Source organism: Haematobia irritans, chromosome 3 (assembly GCF_050003625.1).
Source record: "Haematobia irritans isolate KBUSLIRL chromosome 3, ASM5000362v1, whole genome shotgun sequence".
Lineage (NCBI taxonomy): Eukaryota > Metazoa > Arthropoda > Insecta > Diptera > Muscidae > Haematobia > Haematobia irritans.
The window spans coordinates 194,408,003-194,417,998 of record NC_134399.1 but is presented as its reverse complement, the minus strand read 5'-3'; the positions used below and the strand labels follow the sequence as shown (position 1 = coordinate 194,417,998).

At 32.0% G+C, this 9,996-nt stretch overlaps 1 protein-coding gene across 3 annotated transcripts in view; it reads right to left on the bottom strand.

Moving 5' to 3' along the window:
- Positions 1 to 284: 284 nt before the first annotated feature.
- Positions 285 to 9,996, bottom strand: part of Trf2 (TATA box binding protein-related factor 2) — a 64,968-nt gene continuing 55,256 nt past the window's right edge. For 2 of the 3 annotated variants that reach the window (XM_075301144.1, XM_075301145.1), the window contains exons 3-7: positions 6,276 to 7,736; positions 4,940 to 6,210; positions 4,620 to 4,872; positions 3,353 to 4,273; positions 285 to 1,283 (exon numbers count right to left, since the gene is read on the bottom strand). In XM_075301144.1, coding sequence (XP_075157259.1) covers positions 3,846 to 4,273; positions 4,620 to 4,872; positions 4,940 to 6,210; positions 6,276 to 7,137 — 2,814 coding nt within the window. In that variant the 5' untranslated portion in view covers positions 7,138 to 7,736 and the 3' untranslated portion in view covers positions 285 to 1,283; positions 3,353 to 3,845. Of the gene's footprint in view, positions 1,284 to 3,352; positions 4,274 to 4,619; positions 4,873 to 4,939; positions 6,211 to 6,275; positions 7,737 to 7,843; positions 7,977 to 9,996 lie in introns of those variants that run through there. The other variant, XM_075301146.1, reaches the window with a different exon arrangement.

The following is a 9,996-nucleotide window of genomic DNA, read 5'->3' as shown; positions in this document are numbered from 1 at the left end:
TTAAATGATTACTTAATTTTTTTTAAAGCACATTTCGAAGTATTTAAATAACTTTACAATAATATCCAAGTAAAAAAAAACAAAACAAACAAAAAACAAAACTTCATTCATTACATTCCGATTATATTTTCAAAGTTTAAAAATTACAACCGATTTTGTATTCATTACTTGCTCACAATGTATTTTTACTTCGTTTTGCTTAACATTTTCTTTCTTTGGGGAAATAATGAATTGGTTAATCTTTACAGGAAAGAAGAAAAAAAAAAACATAATTGAAAAATGCATTTGTATTTATATTCAAAACTAAACAAATTATTTATATTTGTTTGCAATTTTATTATTATCTTGTTTTCTCCACTTATTAACATGCCTTTTTAATGCTCAAGTTCTGATGTAGACAGTTTCTAGTTGGATTTCATTTCACAAATTGAAATGATTTTATGAGTTTTATTTATTTATAAAATAAAAATTGGTTTTCAAGTGACCAGATACAGTAGAGAGTAGTAGTAATAGTGCAGAGCATATAATTATAAATATAGAAATTTAGTTGTGAAAAACTAAAAAAAACAAAAAACGTTTTTTCTCTCAAAAAAAAAGTAAAGAATTAATAATTGACAAAAAGTGATGAATTTTTTCAATAACGAAAAAATTTTAAATAATAATAATAAACAAAAAAATCTTCATTCACTTTGTTTATATATAGCATATAAATCTGTGTGGGTGTGTGTTTGATGTGTCTGTTTGTGTTGATAGTGAAAAATTACAAACACAACATAATTTTCCACTCTTTTCACACTAAGTTTCTTTTTAATTATAACAAAAAACACTTAAAATTAAATTATTTTGTTTTTCTTTTTCTTTGTTAATATTACGAATAGTTGTAATTAATTTATTTAAATAAGAGGCGGTGGTTTCCTTTAAAGAAATAATAATAATAATAATAATTGAAATCATAAATTATATATATCATATTTATCAGCAATTATAATAATTTGATAAATTACAAGACAACGTGAAAATTATAATTAGCATTATATTGTTGTAGTGTTGGTTTTTAGGATTTTGTTGCTTCTTATATAGTATACTAGTTTTTTTTTTGTTTAAACTATGGTTGATTTTAAATGTTCTTATTGGTTGTTTTGTATTGTAAGTGATTGTTTGTTTGTTGTAGTATTTGTAGTATGACTCACATAAAACGAGATGAATAAAAAGTTATTTAATTTCTAATTGTTGTTGTTGTTGAAAAACAAAAAAGCACACACTGGCAGCAGTTTATAAAATATCTGAAAATATAAAAAAATAAATAAATAATTTATGAATAAACAAATTTTTAAATTTAAATAGAAGAAAATTCTTCGCAATTCATAAAAAAAAAATTATTGGCTACTGTAGACTTTGTGAAGAAAATAAAGGGAGACAGTCGAACAACCACCCTGCAGGTTCCTCATGTTGAGAGCAAATGAAAGCTATGCAGTCTTACGTTCTTCTCAGGCATTAGAATACAAAACCTTACAACGAATTTAATCTCGTCTTAAAAAATGCAACCAACTTTCTGCCCCTACAGTTTCGACCAAAGCTTTGTTTTTTATCCGGTTGAAATTTCAATATTATCTACCGGACTTTGCGTCTATCTATTTTTCTGATGTAATCGCTATAGAGACATTTCAGTTCGAAAATATGTTATGATGGTTCATTTTCGGATTTAAACCCCCCATAAACCTATTTTCCGCGATTTGACATTTTGACCGTTTGTTCTTCCTGCCCGAAATAGATCGAAAATTTCAATCTACCTTTATTTTATATCCATAAAAGTATTGTCAATGTGATTTAAATGGGTCAAATTTTTTGTTGATATACAACCAAACACCAATAGATTTTTCAGTGGTGGATTCTCTCTTCTAACTAATGCTAATGACAATATGAAAAATATTTTTGGTAAATTTTAAGAAAAATTTACCAAAAATCTACCAAACTTAAAAAATCACAATTTTATTTTTTTTAGAAAATTTTGTCAAAATTTTATTTCTATAGAAAATTTTGTCAAAATTTTATTTCTATAGAAAATTTTGTCAAAATTTTATTTCTATAGAAAATTTTGTCAAAATTTTATTTCTATAGAAAATTTTGTTAAAATTTTATTTCTATAGAAAATTTTGTCAAAATTTTATTTCTATAGAAAGTTTTGTCAAAATTTTATTTCCATAGAAAATTTTGTCAAAATTTTATTTCTTTAGAAAATTTTGTCAAAATTTTATTTCTTTAGAAAATTTTGTCAAAATTTTATTTCATTCGTTTTGTTTTGTTATTGTTGGTTTTGTTCTTTAAGCATTGTTGTTGTTTTTATTTCAGCTTAAAACCATACATTGACTAAACTACAAGTGTAGTTTATCCAACAGAGGAAAAAAATGTTTGTCAAATTTATTTGGACAAAGCCCTATAGACTGCAAGATGGTTTTAAGCTGAAATAAAAAACAACAACAAATTTTATTTTTTATAGAAAAATTTTGTCAAAATTTTATTTCAATAGAAAATTTTGTCAAAATTTTATTTCTTTAGAAAATTTTTTCAAAATTTTATTTCTTTAGAAAATTTTGTCAAAAATTTTATTTCTTTAGAAAATTTTGTCAAAATTTTATTTCTATAAATTTTCTATAGAAATAAAGATAGAATAGTTTTAAGACATGTTTTACTTTTATAAAAATATTAAAGGAAAGCTTTGGAATTTTATTACACTAAAGATTACAAATTGACTTCGTCTACAGCGTCGAACACCATCTTTCGTTTTGGCCAAAAATATCCACTTCGTGCCAAAAATAATCTACCAAAATTTTAAGAAAAATTTACCAAAAATCTACCACACTTAAAAAAATCAAAATTTTATTTCCATAGAAAATTTTATTTCTATAGAAAATTGATGTACCTACTTATTTGGAGACGTATATTTTGGAAAAACCTAGCATTTTTTTCCTAATTCTACCATCTTTGGCAACTTACAATTACGAAAGTTATATGGAGATATTACTATTATTCACTTTTTCGCCCTCCTTTAATCTAATTTGGTCAAATTGGTGGTCGGTAATGGTTTGGATTTTATTCTTATGAACCTAACTAATACATATAAATTTTTCTCAAAATTTTAAAACTATGTGAAGCAACAAAGTGATATTCAGTTTGTATCGATTTTACTTTTCCATACGACCTATTTCTCCCCATCACATAGAGAAGCTTCGAAAGCTAACCCATACGACTACTGAGGTTTTTTATGCGAATAAAAATTATGCTGAAAATTTCCGATGAATTGCGGTACAATAAAGGAGTAATTATATAAAAAAGATTTTCTTATTACACTTACCTTAAAAATAAAAGTTTGTATTTGCATTAAATTTTTGGCTCTAAATTTCACTAGATTATTAATTATACATAATAAAAAGTCGATTTGATTTCTTTGTTTGAAATATTGTAATGGTGTATTAGAGATGATAATTGATTATGTTTTGTTTTTAATGCTGGGTATAGTATAGTTGTTTGGTTTTTTGATGATGATTCTTTTCCCCATTTGACATATCTCATAAAACAAAATTTCAGTTTAATCTCCTTCCACATGATCTTTGTTTTTGTGTATTTGTTGTTTGGTTTATTTGTTTTGTTTGCTGTTATAGATATGCTTATAAAAACGAACAATTGCCACCAAAGCCTTAGTAACTGTCTTTTGGGTAAATGACGGTCTTAGTTAGGAGTGGCTCTTCTATACACACATTTTCAATGTATAGGGGCATATATTTTGTATATATGTATATGTACTTTTTATATACGATGTATATATTATTTTTGTATTCAATATATTCTTACAAATCATCCTCTTCATCATCAGGACCAGCTATAATGGAATCGTTGGGATCATACATAACAATATCATCGTCGTCTTCTCCTATACCATCATTTATTGCATTATCAGGATCATCAGCATAAAACTCTTCTTCATCATCATCAATACCACCGCCTAATTTGGTACGTTTTCTTTTGGCATTGGGAAATTTAGTAAATGAATTCGATATGCGACGTCGTTGTAGTGATTTTTTATCACTTAATATATCTCCTCCAGCCGCCGATCCAGCTAAAGTATCATCAGCTTCAATAATATCTTCAAATGTGGCATTTTGTAGTTGTTTCAAACGTAATTGTTCTAATTCTTCGGGTGAACGTTTCTTACGGAATTCATAAACAAGCGGGAAAATATGTTCGATAGCATTTTGGACATGAGCGACACTAGCAGCTGTAATTATTGAAAAAGACGAAAATAAGAAAATTAACAACCAAATTATTGTTATTTAGGCGGTATAAACGACAAAATGAAAATCGGTCCCATCTTAAGAGTTGTAGCCCATTCACAGTAGACTCGAAATCTACTAAAAGTGGATTTGAAGTACCTTTTTTATAAGGCAAATGATAATTGAAATCTAGTTAAAGTGCATTTTGGATGTGTAACGTGAATGTAAATAAATAAATAAATAATACTTTGTTTTAGAGGCTAAGTAACGTCTCAATTTTTCAAAATGTTCAAAATTTAAGAAGTTTCACTGTACATAAAATATCAAAAAATAAAATAAAATCTAATTTACCAGTAACTGTAATACTGCCTGTAGAAAATATTTTTAATGTAGCTTTGGGATAACGTAGTTTGTAAGTAACACCAGGATGTAATTCGGGTTCATAACTGGCCTCCTCTCGATATTTCTCAGAGAAATTTACAATTTTGATCGCCCAAGGCATACTGCAAGTCCCTAAAACATTAACCACACGAAAATTATGGAAGCGTGCACGGAAACCCAATTTCTCCAAAGTACGAGCATAACGTCTAGCTGCGATTTTTGCCTAAAACAAAATAAGACAAAAAATTAAAGATATTCGAACATTGTATTTGTTACACATCTAATAATACCTGTTCTTCAGATGTGGCTCCGGTGCATGTTATTCGACCAGACGACCAAATGGAAGCTGTAGTATAAGGGCGACGTAATTTCATAGTTACCATACCATTTTCTCGTCTATACTCTACATTGGCACCATTTAATGCAATCTCACGTAAATTCAAATGACAACGTACACTAAAGGAACATACAACGTTATTGATGACAATGTCAATTTCTGGTTCAGGTTCTTGTTCGGGGGCAGCAGTTGGTGCTGCTGCTGCTGCATCGTCAGCTGAAGCTGATGCAACAGTATCGGCGTTGCTGTTTGTAGTTGCTGCGCTATTGTTGTTTGTTGTTTCAGTAGTAGGGATTGTTTTGATAGCAATCGATCCAGTTAATGACGACGATGATAATGCATTGTTGTTGTTGTTTTCTGAGACGACATTGCTAGTAGTGGTTGTTGTATTGGAATTGGAGGACAATGAAGAAAAGGGTGTTGTATACGAAGACAAACTAAGTGAATTTACTGATGTTGAAGTTGCAGTTCCAAATGAAGATGATGCCGTAACAGATGCATAATTTGTAACGTTATTGCTATGATTATTTGATGTTGTTGCATGGATTATATGGCCATTAGGAACTAATTTAGAGGCGGGTTGTTGCAAATTTGTTGTATTTGTATTAAATGTGTTTTTATTATTTGGATTCTTATTAAAATTATTTATCAAATGTCCATTAATTTGGTTCAGTGGTGTAGTTTGTTGCGTATAAGTTAAGGTGGAAGCAGCGGCAGCTGATGATGACGATGGGGCGGATGAGATGGTAGCATTTGTCGACACAACAATTGTTTTACTTGCTGGGGCGGATGAGATGCTAGAATTTGTCGACGATGCAACAACAAGTGTTTTAGTTGCTGCTACTGCTGCCGCAGATGGCGATAATGAGGCAGTCGCAGCAGTCGAAGAGGGTACTAATTTATTCATTAAAGTGGCACGTTGTGGTATGTTTTGAGTTGTTTTAACAATTTTCAGTTGTTGTTGGGGTCTCAACTGTTGTATGTTGGCGGTGGCAAATTGTTGCTGTGGTCTCAACTGTTTTATATTTAATTTTTTCATATTAGCGGTGGCAAGTCGTTGCTGCGGTAACAACTGTTGTATATTCAATTGTTTTATATTGGCGGCAGCAGCTAATCGTTGTTGTGGTGTCAACTGTTGTATGTTGGTGGTAATGAATTGTTGCGGCTGCTGACTCTTAACAACATTTATATTGTTATTGCCAATTGGGGTGGACGATACAACAACTAAGGGAAAAGTAGAACCAAAATGAGTACATCAAAATAATGCTTAAAATATAATCGATACTTACCTCCGCCTATATTTCCAGTGACTTGCGTGGTAGTAGTGGTTCCGACATTCGATCCAGAGCTTACTATAGTGCCTATCACTTTTTTTGGGACCGTTGCAGTATTGTTGCTACTTATTATAACATTTCTGGTGGTGGCAGGTTGTTGAGAGAACTGTGAGAAATGACGTATCGTACCACCACCGGCTGAATTGGTAGTAATCAAGCGGGCTTGTTGATGCTGAGTGGGTTGATGCAGGTAGGCTGTGGAGGTTGTTACTATAGAACTATTGTTGTTGGTGTGGATACCTCCAACACCATTCGCATTAATATGCTGTTGCAATTGTTGCTGGAACTGGGAGACACCGGTCGAGGCATTGGTAACCAAAAAGGTTCCTTGATGAGCCGCAGTCGTTGTTGTTGAAGACGAGGATGATGTTGTCGCATTATTTGATGAATCAGTAATAACTGCCAATCCGCCATTGCTAGTACTTACGATATTCCCTATAGGTACATTAACTAAATTTTGTGAAACCAATAAACGTTGTTGTTGCTGTTGTTGCTGCTGCTGCAACAATTGCTGATATTGCTGGTAAGTTATAAGTGTCGAGGCGCCAGTGGCTCCATTCGTCAATAATATGGTCTGCGTTTGAGCAGGTATTAACGCATTACCACCTAAAGTGGTAACAGCCCCGCCACCACTTCCTCCGGCCACATTTCCAGTAACTAACGTAGTATTTGTGGTCCCAACATTCGAACCAGAGCTTACTATAGTACCTACAACCTGGTTGGGGATCGTAGTACCATTTGTCAAAGTTTTCATGCAATTTTTATTGTTTTGCAACAACGTGGCCATACCAATGTTGCTGCTATTGCTAATATACATTTGTTGCTCTTAGTATTTGCTTTTGTTTATTTCTTTTATAACCCGATTCCGTCCAAAAGAAAATCGAGACCCTTCATAAGGAGGGAGAAACCACCAAAATGGATGAGAATATAAAACTTCTTCCCTTTTTCTTCCTGGTGAAATTATCACTGAGGGATGTAGGGATGCTAAGTAGGTTATATTGTAGCAGATGATGATATGCTTATGTGTTTGCTTTCTATAATTATGAATGAAATGTAAAAAATTTTCTTTGCTTTGCTCTTTTGTTTTGTTGCCGTTGTTTGATGTGCTGTTTTATGTGGGGCGGCTTAATTTGACCGTTTCTCCCCGATATATTTTTGTTTTTTATTGTAACTTGCTCAATCACCACACAACTCGTGTAAAATCTGTCTAATTGAATAGTTTTTGATATTGAATTATTCGTTTTAGAAACATTAAATATAGTTTTTTTTTTTTCGTTTTGGTGCTGCTGCTAATATTTTGTTGGTTTGGGGGCTCTTATTGTTGTCTATTATTTGAGTAATTCAAGTCTTTCGTTTCTTTCTCCTTAGGTTTTGGTTATAGATGTTTTTATTTAGTATTTGTTCTTTAGAAACAGTCTAAAAATAAAAAAAAATAAAAACAGAAATTAGCGAATATGTACATTTAATTTAAAAGCATTTTTATATCTCTGTAAAATTATTATAGTTATTTAATAACTAATTACTGCCGGTCCACTTTAGTTCACAAAGCAAACGATCTATCAGCTGATCACATAATTAAACGGCGCCAGTCACAGTGTTGCCGTTTGCACATAAATGGAATTGTCTACACTTCCAGACATAATGTAATAATAAGTTGCTATCTCTCGTCTAATGCTCTTTACAGACTATCAGTTATTCCGGACGGAATGTCGGTGTTTGTAAAGAATCTTAGCGGACCTTAGACGGTCGGATAAACACTCCGACAGAGGTTCGTCTATTTGTTGTGTGTTCGTTCAAGTTTTGCCCATACACTGGACGAACAAATGTGATGACAACATGAAAAAATAAGAAGAAGCATAAACAAACAATGAAGTTGTATGAAGATTTATGGGTGAAACCATTTATTACTGAAAAAATGGAAGAAAATAATACAAAAAATCTTGGTACATGTGTCAAAACAATGATTCCTGAAGTAATCCACATTTAATATATTACAAATTACTTGATGAATTTCAAAATACTTGTCGCATGGTTTTCCATTGATTGGAAGTGGAATTTTTCCACGTTTTTGCCACAATACTGGTTTAGATATATATATTTCTTTAATTTTCAACCAGAATTGGCGATCCATCATTAATTTCATTGCAGAAATGCCTGTTTTTAATGTAAAAATTTGTGTTTGATAATGTTGTGTCGCAGGGTTTATCCGACCGTATAAGGTGCCCTTTACTGTACGTCGGATCGATACGACTTGTCGGCGATGACTAAATAATCGGTAAATGTGTTATCGATCCCATAAACATGCAGCAGTATCGATACACCTTTCTGTTGAAAGGGCATTTTCAATATTAAAAACAATTAAGAAATCGTATTTCAACAGCTAAAAGCATTTTAAGAGTTTAATATGCCTTACATTATAGATGCCATAATTTTACACCAACTAGTGAAATGATTAAATTATTTGCTTCCAACAAAAATTTAGACTATTTGGTTTTTTTTTTTTGGTTTCTTAAGATTTGGGGGGGAAGGTTCAAAAATCTCCTGGCAACACTGCTTCTTCTTCTATGGGGGGTTTGATACAACTACGTTCGTTAACTTGCATTTATTATTTTTTTGATAAAAAAAAAAACTAAGGAATAATATAAAATTGTCAGTAATGAATAAAGAGGAAATTCTGCCTGATTCATTTGCCTGATGTCATTTCCTGGCACTAATTTTTTCTTGTCCCTAATTTAATTTACGGAACAAGAAATCGTATACGACACGTCTGGACCACATTTTACTTTTCGTTGCAAAAATAATATAAATTTACACTTTTTATGCAGCAAAAAACATACACTCTACTTTTTGTTGCAAATATAATAAAGGGTGATTTGTTAAGAGCTTGATAACTTTTTTTTTAAAAAAAAACGCATAAAATTTGCAAAATCTCATCGGTTCTTTATTTGAAACGTTAGATTGGTCCATGACATTTACTTTTTGAAGATAATTTCATTTAAATGTTGACCGCGGCTGCGTCTTAGGTGGTCCATTCGGAAAGTCCAATTTTGGGCAACTTTTTCGAGCATTTCGGCCGGAATAGCCCGAATTTCTTCGGAAATGTTGTCTTCCAAAGCTGGAATAGTTGCTGGCTTATTTCTGTAGACTTTAGACTTGACGTAGCCCCACAAAAAATAGTCTAAAGGCGTCAAATCGCATGATCTTGGTGGCCAACTTACCGGTCCATTTCTTGAGATGAATTGTTCTCCGAAGTTTTCCCTCAAAATGGCCATAGAATCGCGAGCTGTGTGGCATGTAGCGCCATCTTGTTGAAACCACATGTCAACCAAGTTCAGTTCTTCCATTTTTGGCAACAAAAAGTTTGTTAGCATCGAACGATAGCGATCGCCATTCACCGTAACGTTGCGTCCAACAGCATCTTTGAAAAAATACGGTCCAATGATTCCACCAGCGTACAAACCACACCAAACAGTGCATTTTTCGGGATGCATGGACAGTTCTTGAACGGCTTCTGGTTGCTCTTCACTCCAAATGCGGCAATTTTGCTTATTTACGTAGCCATTCAACCAGAAATGAGCCTCATCGCTGAACAAAATTTGTCGATAAAAAAGCGGATTTTCTGCCAACTTTTCTAGGGCCCATTCACTGAAAATTCGACGTTGTGGCAGATCGTAAG